This window comes from Phacochoerus africanus, chromosome 2 (assembly GCF_016906955.1).
Source record: "Phacochoerus africanus isolate WHEZ1 chromosome 2, ROS_Pafr_v1, whole genome shotgun sequence".
In the NCBI taxonomy this organism is placed as follows: Eukaryota; Metazoa; Chordata; class Mammalia; order Artiodactyla; family Suidae; genus Phacochoerus; species Phacochoerus africanus.
This window is the reverse complement of record NC_062545.1, coordinates 125,405,382-125,420,523: the sequence shown is the minus strand read 5'-3', so window position 1 is coordinate 125,420,523 and position 15,142 is coordinate 125,405,382. Positions and strand designations below refer to the sequence as shown.

The 15,142-nt window shown below is 39.4% G+C and overlaps 1 protein-coding gene and 1 long non-coding RNA gene across 9 annotated transcripts in view; one reads left to right on the top strand and one right to left on the bottom strand.

The window, feature by feature from the left end:
• Window positions 1-3,323, top strand: part of SLC12A1 (solute carrier family 12 member 1) — an 89,320-nt gene extending 85,997 nt beyond the window's left edge. For 3 of the 4 annotated variants that reach the window (XM_047766426.1, XM_047766428.1, XM_047766425.1), the window contains 3 exons: window positions 599-734; window positions 2,069-2,136; window positions 3,145-3,323. In XM_047766426.1, coding sequence (XP_047622382.1) covers window positions 599-734; window positions 2,069-2,136; window positions 3,145-3,280 — 340 coding nt within the window. In that variant the 3' untranslated portion in view covers window positions 3,281-3,323. The other variant, XM_047766427.1, reaches the window with a different exon arrangement.
• Window positions 1-15,142, bottom strand: part of LOC125119446 (uncharacterized) — a 92,565-nt gene that overhangs the window by 61,690 nt on the left and 15,733 nt on the right. For 4 of the 5 annotated variants that reach the window (XR_007133095.1, XR_007133097.1, XR_007133093.1 and 1 more), the window contains exon 2: window positions 10,928-11,016. This is a non-coding gene — a long non-coding RNA (uncharacterized LOC125119446). Of the gene's footprint in view, window positions 1-10,927; window positions 11,017-12,091; window positions 12,114-15,142 lie in introns of all 5 variants that reach the window. The other variant, XR_007133096.1, reaches the window with a different exon arrangement.

The window sequence follows — 15,142 nt, the reverse complement described above, 5'->3', positions numbered from 1 at the left end:
CTCAGACAACATCAGACACCAGAAGGACAAATGCTGCATGATATGCAGCAAACACTCAAATTGTTCTATAGCCACTCAACTCATAGGAGCACTTTCCATTCTCCTACCTGCCCACAGCCTCCTGTCCTGCATGGGAGCTGCCATGTGAACTAAGGGTGAGGAAGGCAACCCTATCCAACTCTCAGGGAGCCTAGCCATCTCCTATGTTAATTCATGAAATGCCTCCCATAAAATCTGTAATATAACCAGATGGAAACTCATGGGCTAAAGTGTCTACATTACAACTTTACTACACTATGTTGGAAATGTATTTGCATAATAATTACTATCTATGTGTTTATGTATTTATATTGAAGATCAAATAATACCTAGTAGGCTAATAAGGCCTCACACATATTAAGGGCTTATCTTGAGTAGGGAGGCACTACTATAGCCATAGTTTTAATTACAGAAAGTCCCCTGCAAAGATTTTTCTTAAAAGATTTGCATGACATTCAGCTCTGATTCTGCAGCCAGCAGAACCAGTCATACCTGGAGTATCTATGAAATAATGAGTTGGTTTCCCACTGTGAGGCATCTTTTATAATTCCAATTTCAGTTGGAAAGTCTTTGAAGAGATGATTGAACCATATCGTCTCCATGAAAGCTGCAAAGATTTAACAACTGCTGAGAAATTAAAGAGAGAAACTCCGTGGAAAATTACAGATGCAGAACTGGAAGCAGTCAAGGAAAAGGTAAGGACTTGTCTTCCTTAATTTTTACTTTACTGTCTAACTGGCTGAAAAAGAAAACAGTGGTTGATTTAAAGATCAAGAAGTAATGTATCTATTATAGAATTCTGCTATTCAAGATTCAGGCTTTCTGCATAACTCAAGTGTTTTTTCAGTCATTTATTGACTATAATAAGGATTTAGAAAGCTGTTTTTAAATATAAGATCAATTTTTAAGTTAAAAATCAGCTTATTGATTTAATTTTAGAGAACATTAGACAGACCTATCAGTCTCAAATAATTGTAATCAATATGTATGCAAAGTAGATATGGATTGACTCACAATTTGACATAATAACAAAGAATTTTAACCTCATAAATACAGCTATAAAACTAATGTAGGGATCTGAGAAAATATGTAATTGGAAAAATGAATATAAAATTTGGGTAGGGCATATTTTGTAGGATGGATGTAAAGTGATGAGGTTTTCTAGAGAACCCAGTAAGGTGAGAGTTACCTGCATCAGGCCTGAGCTGAATGAAGGTGAAATAATGAGGATGATGAAAAGGGTAGGGACATAATAGGCAGAAGAACTGACATCTGAATTAGATTGGACTTTCAAGGAAAAGGACCCTAAGAACCTCTAAACTACAACATTTAAATTACATCAGGAGCTAAAGTCAGAACAAATTAGAGGAAGAGATATTAAAAGCTTTTCAGATTTAGTGGAAAAAAGTACTGAGCTAATAATCATAAATTATTTGTGTGATAAACTGACCAGTTCTAACAAAAACTCTTCATATAATTTAGCAAGCCACATATCTGAGTCTTGGTTTCTGAACCAGTGAAATGTAATAATAAATATTACTCTCCTTAATACAAAATTGTTAATGTAGTTATTTTTCTGAATGTGTCTTTTGGTGGCTTTTTCACTAAAACCAGTCTCCCAAACTGGTAGACTATTCAAAGAGCTTAAAGAAACTAGGATAAAATCTATGTTCTTAGGATATCAAATTGGCATCAAGATTAGGTTCGTTTTCTTCTACTGCAAACCTGTTTGCCAGCTCTGGCCACTCTCAGCTTCTTTTTACTGTTATCCATGTTGCTTGCTTGTTTCTTTCTTCTAGAATTTAATAAGCCATTTTGTAGCACAATGATAACCTAGGCTTATTCTTTACATTTCTAAAATTTCCTATGGCTTTTTAAAACGTAAGTTTCTAAACCTGAATGACATGATTGTGTTTTTTTTTTTTTTAAAGTGGGGTTTTTCTACTTGTTCATAATTTGAGGTAAGATGATAAATTCTCATTCATAATTGGGAGAACTTCCCTCTGCAAAATTTGCATGTTATCCACAGAGTTACCGCCAAGTTCGACTGAATGAACTCTTGCAAGAGCACTCAAGAGCTGCCAATCTCATAGTTCTGTGAGTACCACCACAGACATTTATGACTGTTACAGAGAATGGGTTAATCAGTTTAAAAGCTTCCAATTATTCAGGGGGAAAAGATAAGTTTGGAAACATGTGATTTTAGACAGTGAGAGAAAATAAATGCCATCCTGACACCCTGACAACTAGGGCTTTAGAGGGCCTCATCTGGAGTGTCTGCCAGGCGTGCTCCGCCTACAGGGACAGGAGCACAGCACATGCCCACCCAGAACCCATCTCTCCCTCTAGATCCCTCAGGCTCCAGAAACTTGAGCCTGGAATTCTTGCCTAATGAGCCCCAAGTAAGGTTCACAGGCCCCTTTCCTGGATAGCTGCTCCTAAGAGGTGGCATCCACAGCATGTTCATGAGGATCTTGGCCAAGTGGGAGGAGGCCCAGGTGGGAGAAAGAGGAATGGGCTTTTCTATTTCCATTTTTCGCCTTCCATCCCACAAATGTTAGGGGTGTGCATGCTGCAATTATGAATATTTACCTAAAGATTTATTGCTAAACATGAAAAACAACAATTTCACATTTATACCTCATGAACTGACTCCTTTGTACAAAGTAAGTACATCTTCAAGCAAGGTCTACACTGGAGGACTTTGTGTCTAGGACACAGATTGGTCTCCTAAATTGGGTGGTAGGCTTCAAACAGCTGTTTTCTCCCAAATATAAGAGCTTTAAACTATTAGGAAGTATTATTTTTCCAAAAAGGGGAAAAGGTATTGGTTCATCAAATTTTCTACTTAAAGTGAAAATTTATATTCATGCTTCATCTCCACTCTATAATGCCTGAGCCTATTTTTCTGGTTTATGGATGTTTGTGTTATCTGGGAAACATATCAGTTTAATATATATATTCAAAATAATTCCAAGTGCTTTCATTTTGTAGGGGAGGCATATAGAAAGTTCAAACCACTTATTACATACTGCAGATAACTAGTGGTGTTACTGCCTATAGTAATTGTCACTTTTGTTCTTTATTTTTCTTCTATGCCATCAGGAGCCTTCCAGTGGCAAGAAAAGGATCTATATCAGATTGGTTGTACATGGCTTGGTTGGAAATCCTCACGAAGAACCTCCCTCCCGTCTTACTAGTTAGAGGAAATCATAAAAATGTCCTGACATTTTATTCTTAAAAGATAAAGGATTAGAATACATTTTAACATAATGTAAGAATAATTAGGAAACGTGTTCCAATTCTTTATGTTCTGACCTATAGATACACAAATCTCTGAAGACTACCCTACAGGATTCTAAGTAAACTTTGTCTTTTTTTTTTTTTTTTTCCTTCAGTATTATTCGTCAATGGGAGCTATTTTTTTTTTTCCATCAGCTTACAGGGGTGTCAAAACCATTACTACCCCTAGAAAAACAGCTCTGTCATTGCTATTGATAAATATGAAAATTAAACAAACCCATGCTGGCTTACGCCCATGAAAGCCATCAACTTATTTTAAGTTTTTCCAGGCACACCTAATCTTCTGTTTGCTTCAAGGCCCTGGTGGAGACCTCAGCCCCACAACACTTTCTCATTAAATGCTTATTGACAGGCTAGTCTAGTAACCATGGGTGGTTATCAAAGGGAAAGACCAGCTGGGAAGGAAATGTGATTAGGCTTGGCCTTCTGAGAGGCTTACACCTACAAAGAAGATTTGAAAATCAATAACTGAAAACTTTGAAAAGTACTTGAGTCCACACAATGTTTAAAGCAGTTATCTAAATAAGGTCACTTAATGTAACACAGATTATATACTTAGAGTGTGGGTGATCATTAATAACATATGGCTTTAATTTGGGGCTGACTGAAAAAAATGTTATCTGTATTAGGAGGCAAAATATATTGCAATTAAATGCAAAATGTTTCATTTTTAATATATAGATTTTAATTGCTTTTCTTACTAATATTTAGAAATTTCCAGCATGGTATTACTTTGCATATTTTTTCTAATTAAATGGTTAGCACAGAAGAGATCTTCATAGATGTCTAACTGAAAACCAAGAACCACATACTTTCAAGCTGTTATAAAGAAATATATCCTGAATCATATAATTACTTTCACAGTGATTGTATGGATTAAAAAAATAATTAAAATGTGAAGTGTAGAAACTTGCAAATTTGGGAATAGACAAGTATTGATTTTTTCATTTGTTAGTACTCCTACTATATTTAATCACATTAAAAAACAACCAAATATTTTTGGTTTTTTTTCCCTGATGGATGGCTTGATTTTTTTTTTTCTAACATGTTATGACTGTTTATTCTAACTGATAAAATATGAGGAGGGAAAAAATCAACTTGAAATAAAAGCACTCAAATTCATTTGCTCTGGCCTAGCTCATGATTTCACCTTTCAGTCACTAAAATCATGGCGCAATGGTGTATCACATGTGAGCCTGAAAATTTGAATCGGTTGCCTCAGCTGCAGGTTGTTCAAAGTTGGATTTCGAGATTGGGACTTCCAAGCCAGACTCTGGCCTCAGCAGGATGACTAGGGAGGAAAAAGTGAAACAGCAAAGCTTAAGCAACAGGCTAACCCTATCCCAAATTTGACACTATTGGACTTAATGCAGGCCCAGATTAACCCTTTCTCTTGAGCCCTATGGACCTAAAATGCAAATGACTAGATACCATCCTGGTCACCAGGATAAGGAGCACCCAGCTTTATCTGGGCCTGACACCTCTCTGAAACACTTGAGAGGTCTCTGTAAAAGGTCAAAGTAACATGACTTCTGTAATAGGAAATTCTGGCTCTTGTTTGAGAGGCTGTTGCAGGTTGGGTTCTCTAGGAAACAGACTCAGAGAGTTCAGCCTGGAGCATGTTTATTATGGAGTGCCTTGGTATCAACAGCCATGGAAGGGAGGGGAAGAAAGCAGGAAGGGTAAGGAAAAGGTAAGCTGTGCTACAAACCTAAGGACAGTCTCAGCTACCCTACAGTGTGCCATGGAGACAAAATGTCCCTTCAGAGCAGTCCAGACCAAGACTGAGAAAGCTAAGCCTTTTTACTCCCCCAGTGATCAGTCACTGGACTTGGGCTGCCTGGGAAATGGTGTGAACTTGGATGAGGCAATTCTCTGAAGCTGAAGCATCCCCAAGGGCCTGACAGCTGAAGTCTGTCTGCTGACAGCACTCCCAGTTGCTATGGAAATAAGTCCTTCATTAATGGGATCTGGCTGGGGCATCACCTTGCCAACCGCAGGGCCATATAAAGTAGTGTTAAAAAAAAAAAAAAGCAAAAAACTCAGACTAGTTTGCGTTCATATCTTTGTTTCACTATTTATTAGTGGTATTACCTTAAACTAGCCATTATTAAGTTTTCGAGAACTACTGACAAGAGAGTGGTTGGGGTGATGCCTCTTTGGCTCCAGGTTAACAAAGAAGAACATGGACTGAGAAAAAGAGGAATAGGTGGCAATAAGGGACTGGTGATTTTGAGGTCAAGAGCAGCTATACTGGGAACAGGTTAGGGCAGCAGAAAATTGAAAGGATGGAGGCTATGGTCAGATACCAGAAGATTTTTGTGGCCCTTGGTGTCCTTTCCTTGGCCTTTGATTCACCCAACTTTCTTAATTAAACCACCTCCCATCTCCATGTCCACACATGCTTCTTTCTGAGCAAGAAGGAGAAAGTTGCACAACCATGTTCATTGATGTCCGGCCTTCTCTGTCCCCTCACTTTGTGCACATTCCTCCTCATCAGTATCCCCACCCTTTCCTCACAATGACTTTTCAGCATTTTCATAACTTCTTCAGCTGATGACCCTGACACCATCCCTATAACATATCCGTGTACATCTAGACATAAAACTTTCCTATGAAAGGAGGACCATGCAGGGAGCAATGTCTTGTAATTTCTTTCCTTAATACTCAATTTTAGAACTCTTTCAATGGAAGCTTTGAAAAAAGATTATAGATTCTTGAGGACTTCCATAAGCCTACTAAATTAGAATCTACAGGAGAGGGATTGAGCAATCTGTATATTCTGATGAGTCACAAGTTTCTGGAACTACTGCTTTAGGCAGTCTTTCCTACTCCTGTGACTTGACTCCCACCACATGCTGATGGCTCCCAAATGTATACGTCTAACCCAGGTCTCCCCTAAGTCTCAGACCCATATATTCAATCACTAATTTCCATGGTGTTTCTTTCTGTAGGTCCTGCAGATACTCTAAATACAGGATGACCAGATTTCTATTCAAAACAAAACTCAGCAAAGGCATCTAATTCTCTTTCTCCATTGTCTATTGGATCCCTCCTGAAATGAGCAAAGAAACATAAAAATAGGATAGTTCTGCATCACAGCAAGAAATTAAGGAAGCAGTCTATCCACATGACAACATTTTTAGAACTACAGCCAAGCCTAGAGTTTACATGGAATGAGATTGATGGAAGCTAGAAAAGGTTGCTTGCAACCAATTCTGAGAAAAATTAAACACGTCGTAGGAAATAACTGCCAGATACCATAGGAGAATTCCACAAGCCCCTCCCCCCAGTTTGCAGGTGGAGGTGAGAAGCTAAAGGGAAGACAGAGTGCGACCCTGGGAGGGATCCCTTTTGCTGGGTACTGGGGTTATTCAGAAGAGGCTGCCAGGGAGGCCAAATGATGTGCTTGGTGAGTGCTGGAAGCTGAGTCGAGTGTTACAATGGAGCATCTCATGGGTGTCCTTGAAAGGCACCAGAAAGATATGCACCTGCCCTAGAGCCTGAGCCAAAGAGAAAATCAGCACTTGCTGCACAATTTCTCCTAATACAGAGAAGAAAACTCAGAAATGGATGATCCTGTCCCTGGATCTTACTGCTCTTAGGCTGCTGGGTTATTATTAACTGGCACTGCCAGTAGCTATCAACTAGGCCTTTAGCTAAAATTAAGTAGGATTGTAATGATAACCAGGTGGGCTGGTGGAGATGCCTGTGTCAATCAGAGATCAGCATATATACTTGTGTCAAACTTGGCATCTGGGGTACTTGCTGGCTAGATATTGCCACATGGGTCACCTGGAGCCAATCCACCTCACTATTTCTAATGTTTTCTTCTGCAGAGATTTAGGAGATAGGTTGCCATAAGGAAGACATCTGTCTGGACTCCCAAGGAGGGAACAGGGCAATTCCTCTCTGGGTATGATCAGGTGTCCCCATTGCCAACAGATCAGGGGATCCCTATGAGTCATAGTTACAGCCAAGAGGTCAAGCCAAGGGTCCTCATCTGACCCAGGCATTCCTACGGGGCCACCAGTTGCCCCACAGCCAGCAAGTCCTGGTCTACAGGTGAAAACTCCTCTCCATGGGAAGGTGTGTGGTCAGACTTACCTCTTTAAGATTTCTGGTGCTGAAAAAAACCATCTCAGTCTGCCCTTTTTTTGTGCAGAAAGTGCTTTATAGGCGTTCCAGTTGTGTCTCAGTGGTAACGAACCCGACTAGTATCATGAGGTTGCAGGTTTGATCCCTGGCCTTGCTCAGTCGGTTAAGAATCTGGTGTTGCTATGAACTGTGGTGTAGGTCGCAGAAGCTCAGATCCTGAGTTGCTGTGGCACAACTGCAGTGGCACAACTGCAGTTCCAATTCGACCCCTAGTCGAACTTCCATATGCCGCATCTGCAGCCTTAAAAAAACAAAAAAAAAAAAACAAGAAATAAGAAAGAAAGAAAAAGCGCTTTGTCCTTCGACATTCCCCCTATCCTGGCACTTTTTTTTTTTTTTTTTTAAGCAGAAAACAGTGTTCAAGTTTATTGAAGGATAAAACACAAATATACAAATTTGCAAATAAGCCAAGAACTATAGGCAAAACTTTGTGGAAGAATGCCCTTTAAACCTCTACTCTGGTAGAATGTTAAATTCCAATGAAATATGTCATTTTTTTAGTAAAATATAAAGTACTAAAATTAACACATGTTTGAATACTTACTTGTAACTGTACAGAATACCTCTAGAAAAATGCATAAGAAACAAATAAGGGTTGATTCTTGAGAGAAAAACAAGATTAATGAAGGACAGGGGTGAGAGATTTAACTTATTATGTACCAATAATTACTCAAAATAATATTTTTAAAAATAAATATGTAAATAGACAAATTACTTGCCTGCTAGGCTGTATTTAATTATAAATTCATGTTTGAAGTGACATATATTGTGAGGGTCATAGGAAATAAACTTTTAAAAGTTTTACAAAGTGTTACAAAATTTAAGACATTATACTATCATATTTTGTGCACATTATTATATTTTACAACATAATAATGAAAAGTAACTAAAATATTACTATAAAAAAAAGTTGACCTCACCACACACCAACTGATAAGTTTAGTGTTATTCCATTTTTTTTTTTAACATGAGATCTTTTTTTTCTAACTTATTCTCTCCTGGGTAGAAAAAGTAGTAGAAAAGAGAAATGTTGGGTTGGATTTCCCACTATAGCCCTGCATATTTTACAAGGTGAAGCTCAGGAATGGACAAGTATAATCCCAATAGGTTCTACAGCTTTATTTCCTGAGCTGAATAAAACTCAGGATTGATATTATACATAGTAAGGTAGGGTAGATTAAGTTTTTACGAACCTATGCATTACAAGTACAGTATGGTCTTTTACCCTTTTAAACACAAAATCCAAATAGGATTACTTTTTTTTTTTTTGGTCGTATTCTAGGGCCACATCCACAACATATGGAGGTTCCCAGGCCAGGGGTCTTATCAGAGTTGTAGCTGCTGGCCTATGCCACAGCCACAGCAACGAGGGATCCAAGCCACTTCTTCAACTTACACCACAGTTCACAGCAACGCCAGATTCTTAACCCTCTGAGCGAGGCCAGGGATCGAACTCGAAACCTCACGGTTCCTAGCTGGGTTCGTTAACCACTGAGTCACAACAGGAACTCCGGATTACTACTTTTCTATATTAATTTTCTATTGCTTCATTATAAATTATCACAAATGTTTCATCTTAAAACAAAACCCATGTATTATCTCACAATTTCCATGGGTTGAGTATAGGCATGGAACTGGGTTTTCTGCTCAGGGTATTACAACACTGCAGTCGAGGTGTTGGTAAGGGCTATGTTCTCATATGAGGCTCAGAGACTTCTTCCAAGCTCATATGGTTGTTAGCCTTCCTTCTATAGAACTCATGGTAGTTTGCTCCTTTAGGGCCAAAAGGAAAGAAAACTTTTTACCTCTAGATCATCTTTTAAAGAGCTTAAAAGATGATTAAGTCAGGCCCACCTGGGTCTATCTTCATTTTAATTAACTTTAACTCAATTAACTAAGGACTTTAATTACATATTCAAAGCCCCTTCACCTTTGCCAAACATATGGGTAACCCAATCAATGGAGTGGTCATCCCACCACACTCACAGGTCCTATTCATATTCAAGGGGAAGAGATTACACAGGGTGTGAACATGAATTGGACCTACTTACAATTCTGTCTACCACAAATGCTATCTCACATTTCTGTAGGTCAGATATCAGCTACTAGGAGACAAGCTGGGAATCAGGTAATAAATTAAAAATGGCCTGTGAGTATCCAAATAAACAAGTAGTAACTAGCAATAGATGACAGCAGGGATGATGCAAAACATCAAAAACATTTTTAAAAGGAAATATAAGCCTCAAAAACATAAGAGTTTTGAGGTCTTAGAGTAGGAGGCACAAACTCCACATGCCTCACTAGAGCCTGAGGGCATCATCACTTTGTAAGAGGACAGCCTAATGTCAGAGAAGTTCAATTTTGTTCTACGCACCATGGTTAAGAAAGCAAGAATGTTTATAGTTCATCCTCAAAAAAAATTTCCTTCATGTGGTTGGCATCAAAGGACCGCTAAGGTTCAGTTACCTGGAAAATTAATTTACATGGAGTGACTCTGCAGTGAAGCAGTGTTTAGAGCTCTTGTGTGAGTGTATTTTCAGGATGGGTGGTTCAAGATGAAGAATGTAGATGGTTGTAGATGGGGAACTCAGAGGCTGAGCCCAAGATCTAGGATATGAATTTCATCACTTCAAAGAAGGTGACAAGCAATGACATCTGGAGCAAGGAGCCAGGCTTGCTTTCTCAGCCTAGAAGATCTCTCAGCACTGAGTTTTTTGGGGCCAAAGCTAAGCAGTGGACTTTTAGAATAACACATGATAACTGCCAAGCTATGGATTCAGATGCAGAACCCTGGGGGCCAAAGCTAGGCCTCTGTTCTCATGCAGCTCTTTACCTAAAGCTTGTGGCTTTCCTCAGCTTCCCAATTCAGTTCATCAGCTCTTTTGGATGCCCCAGGAAAAGGAGATATTTCACATACAGATTTTTCTGTTATTATTTCCAAAGCAGTTATATACATGGATTTTCTAATTTTCCTGTTGTAGTTCTCCCATCAAAGAAGTAGAAATATTCTCAGGGAAGGTGAGAAGTTCAGAGAAGTCAGCAACAACAGGTCTTGAAAGATATTTAATGCAACTAGCACATTGGAGGGATATGATCACCAGTTCTCTAAGTTCCTAATGTTCACAGGTACATTTTCAAAATGAGTTCTATTAAAAGCAGTATTACTTGTGTACCTTGAAGTAACAGTGTCCCAAATTGAGTCTTGATTTTCCTCCCTAAAGCTGCTCTTTTAGCACTCTTCCAAATCTCAATAAATGGCAACCCCATTCTTGCCACAAACCTTGTAGTCATCCTTGACTTTTCTTCCTCACCTCACATCTGGCCCATCAGCAAATCCTACTGGCTTCAGAAGATATCCAGAGTCTAACCATTTCTCACTATTCCCACTGCTACCTCCCTGATCTATGTTCTTTCCACCATTTCTCACCTGGATCGTGGAGTATCCATCTAAAGGGTCTTCCTGGATCAAGCCTTGATCATCTTCTGTCCCACTTCAAAATAGCAGCCCAAGTAATCCTGTTAAATGACATAGAACATGTCACTTCTCTTATCAAAATATCCTAATGGTTTCCCATTTCACTCAGTGGAAAAAAGCTACTGTCCTTACAAAAGCTTATATAGTCATACACCAGAAACAACCCCTGACCGCTATGATCTATGCTCTCATCTCCTACAACTGTGTATCCCCGTCCCTCTGTTTAGACCATGCCAGCCTTCTCATAGGTAATGCACCTTGGGACCTGAGTGCTTGCTGTGCCCTCTGCCTATAACGCCTTTCCCCCAAATATCACTTCCTTCATGTTTGGTTAAATGTCCTCTGCCTCCATCCCCACACCTGACACATAGCATATTCTCACAGAGGCCTTCCCTGGCTATTCTCTCTAAATCCCAAGCCTATATTTCAGGTGTCATACATCTGCTTTGCTTTTCTAGACAGCATCATTTATTTTAATCACTTCTATTTACTGTCAGACTTATTTTTGGCTGGTCTGTTATCTGTTATGTTCCCAGAGTCTAGACCAGTGCCTGTCAAATTGAACACATTCAAAAATATTTGTTTAAGGAGAGAAAGAATGCAGCCACTGAGGGGAATAGGAGTACAGAGCCCCACATCCTTTGAGGTCTAGTCACTGGTTCACTGTGGAGCCTCAAAGGCCATCCCCCAGGAGTCATGCCCCACAATCCACACATATCTTTGTGTGTCTCTGAACACGTGGATCCTTCTGCCTAAGATGTTTGACTCTCTTTTGTTTATCTGACTATTGTTTTTATCCTCTTTTAATTCACTACCAGTAAATTAATTACTAGACATTTTCTCATGAGTTTATCGGCCATCTGGTATTGCTTCTTTTGTCAATTTAATACAAATGTGAAAGCTCTAAAGATATAAAGATACACTGTTCTGAGCTCAAGGTATAACCATTTTCCGTGCCCTCAAAAAGCTTATGGACAAGCAAACAATTACGCAAATTAATTATGGATAATGAAGAATACTGTGAAGGGAAAAAAGAGGAAACTATGACAATAATGATAACTATATGACAATACGAATAACTATAACTATGAGAATAATGGAAAGGGCAGTACTTACATAAGGTATTCAGGGAGGGCACCTATGAAAAAATATTTAAGGATGAGATGCTGACAGTGTTGAATTTTACCTGACCCTTATGCTTCCAGAAAACAGTTGCTTAAGAAATCTCCCTAAGGAGCCTCTTCGGTTTCCAACGGCTCTGCTACCCGCCCAAGCCCCCAGGGGGTGCCCTAGTGGATCAGCTGCATAGGACTGCCAGCTCTAGGCAGGACCCCCTGCAGCCCAGAAAAGCTGCAACAAGCCTGGCCGTGCTGGGAAAAGATCTCAGACGTCTTTCTGAGTCGGGCTGCCCTGGGGAGGAGCCTCTTCGGTTTCCAACGGCCCTGCTACCTGCCCAAGCCCCCAGGGGGTGCCCCACTCCCGCGGAATAGCTGCTCAGCACCACCAGCCCCCTAGAAGAGCCCCTGCAGCTCAGAAAAGCTGCAACAAGCTTGGCCAGACTGTGAAAAGATCTGCCTACATTCTCAGGCCATCCTTCTGAGTTGGGCTGCCCTAGGGAAGAGCCTCTTAGGTTCTCAGGGACCCAGATAGCTGCTCCAGCCCCCAGGGGGTGCTGCACTCCTGAGGAATAGCTGCCCAACACCACCAACCCCCTGCAAGAACCCCACAGCCTAAAAACACCAGAGCAAGCTCTGCATGACCAAGTGAAATCTGCTACCATCGTGGTGTGGACCTCCCAGTCCTGTCTGCCCTCAGGAAGCCCTCCTTTGCTTCAAAGAAACACTGTTAGCCCCATCAACACTCCAGAAAAGCCACACTGCCTCAAAAAAGATTGACCAACAACACCAGCCCTCAGGAAATATTCCATGGCAATGACAAGGCAAACACTGCCCGATAACGGAGAGTACAACTCCCTCAGGAGAAAGAAAACAACAAGCAAGATGAAGAAGCTGAGAAACCACCCCCAGTCAAACCAACAAGAGAACTCACCTAAAACAGTCAACAGTGAAACAGATCTCTGCAGTCTGACAGACCTGGAGTTCAAAAGAGAAATAGTGAAAATACTGAAGGAATTAAGAGAAGATATGAACAGTAATGCAGATACCCTCAGAAAGGAACTAGAAAATATAAGGAGGAGCCAAGAAAAACTAGAACATTCATTTGCAGAGATGCAAACTGAACTAAGGGCAGTAAAAACCAGAATGAATAATGCAGAAGAACGAATAAGTGATATGGAAGATAGAATAATGGAAATCACCCAATCTGGTCAACAGACAGAAAACTGAATCAAAAAACTGGAAAGCAATATAAGAGACCTATGGGATAATATAAAGTGAGCCAATCTATGCATAATAGGAATTCCAGAAGGAGTAGGAAAATATAAGGGGATGGAAAATATATTTGAAGAAATTATCGCTGGAAACTTCCCAAATCTAAAGGATACTGGGTTCAAGATACAAGAAGCACAGAGGGCCCCAAACAAACTGAACCCAAATAGACCCACAGCAAGACACATCATAATAAAAATGACAAAAGTTAGTGATAAAGAGAGGATCCTGAAGGCAGCAAGAGAAAAACAGAATGTCACCTACAAGGGAACCCCCATAAGATTATCAGCTGACTTCTCTACAGAAACACTACAGGCCAGGAGGGAATGGCAAGAGATATTTAAAGTGCTCAAAGGAAAAAATATGCAGCCTAGAATACTCTATCCAGCAAGAATATCATTTAAAATAGAAGGGGAAATAAAAATTTTCTGCAACAAACAAAAACTTAAAGAATACTGCAACACAAAACCCAGGTTAAAGGAAATATTGAAAGGGCTTCTCTAAACCAAAAAGAAAGGAAGGAAAGGGAAGAAAAAAGAAAAGGAAAAAAAAAAAAAGAAGAAGAGGAAGAACTAGGACTGAGGAAACCGCAATCAGAGAGCAGTCACTCAAATAAGCCAGCATACAGATTTAATCATGAACATGCTTCAAACAAAATAAAATTAAAAAGAAAAAAATAAAAAAGAGTCATCAAAACCATGAAATGTGGGCAAGGGATGTTAGGAAGTAAATAACTCTTTTGGTTTGTTTGTATGTTTCTCTTCTTAATTTTAATATAGTAATGAAGGGTTTGAACTTACAGGACCATCAGGCTAAAACACACAATTATGGGAAGGGGTTAGCATACCAAAAAAACAGGGCAACCACAAGCCAAAAGCAAATATTGCATTCGCAAAAAATGGAAAAAAAAATACACTCAAGCAGATAATAACAGGAGACCATCCAACCAAAAAAAAAAAAAAAAAAAAGGAAGAATGGAGAACCATAGAATCAACTGGAACATGAGGTTCAAATGGTAATAAATAATCATCTATCAATTATCACCTTAAATGTCAATGGACTGAATGCCCCAATCAAAACACACAGAGTGGCTGAGTGGATAAAAAGGCAAAAACCTTCAATATGCTGCCTACAAGAAACTCACCTTAGGACAAAAGATACATATAGATTGAAAGTGAAAGGGTGGGGAAAAATATTTCATGCCAATAGATATGACAGAAAAGCAGGAGTCGCAACACTCATATCAGACAAAATAGACTTTAAAACAAAAGACATAAAGAAAGACAAAGAAGGACACTACTTAATGATTAAGGGATCCATCCAAGGAGAGGATGTTACTATCGTCAACATATATGCCCCAAATACAGGAGCACCCAGATACATACAACAAATATTAACAGACATAAAGGGAGATATTGATGAGAATACAATCATAGTAGGAGACCTTAATACCCCCCTCACATCAATGGACAGATCCTCTAGACAGAAAACCAATAAAGCAACAGAGATCCTAAAGGAAACAATAGAAAAGTTAGACTTCATTGATATCTTCAGGACACTACACCCAAAAAAAGCAGAATACACATTCTTCTCAAATGCTCATGGAACATTCTCAAGAATTGACCACATATTGGGACACAAAGCTAATCTCAATAAATTTAGGAGCATAGAAATTATCTCAAGTATCTTCTCTGACCACAATGCCATGAAATTAGAAATCAACCATGGGAAAAGGAAAGAGAAAAAACCTACTGCATGGAGACTAAACAACATGCTACTA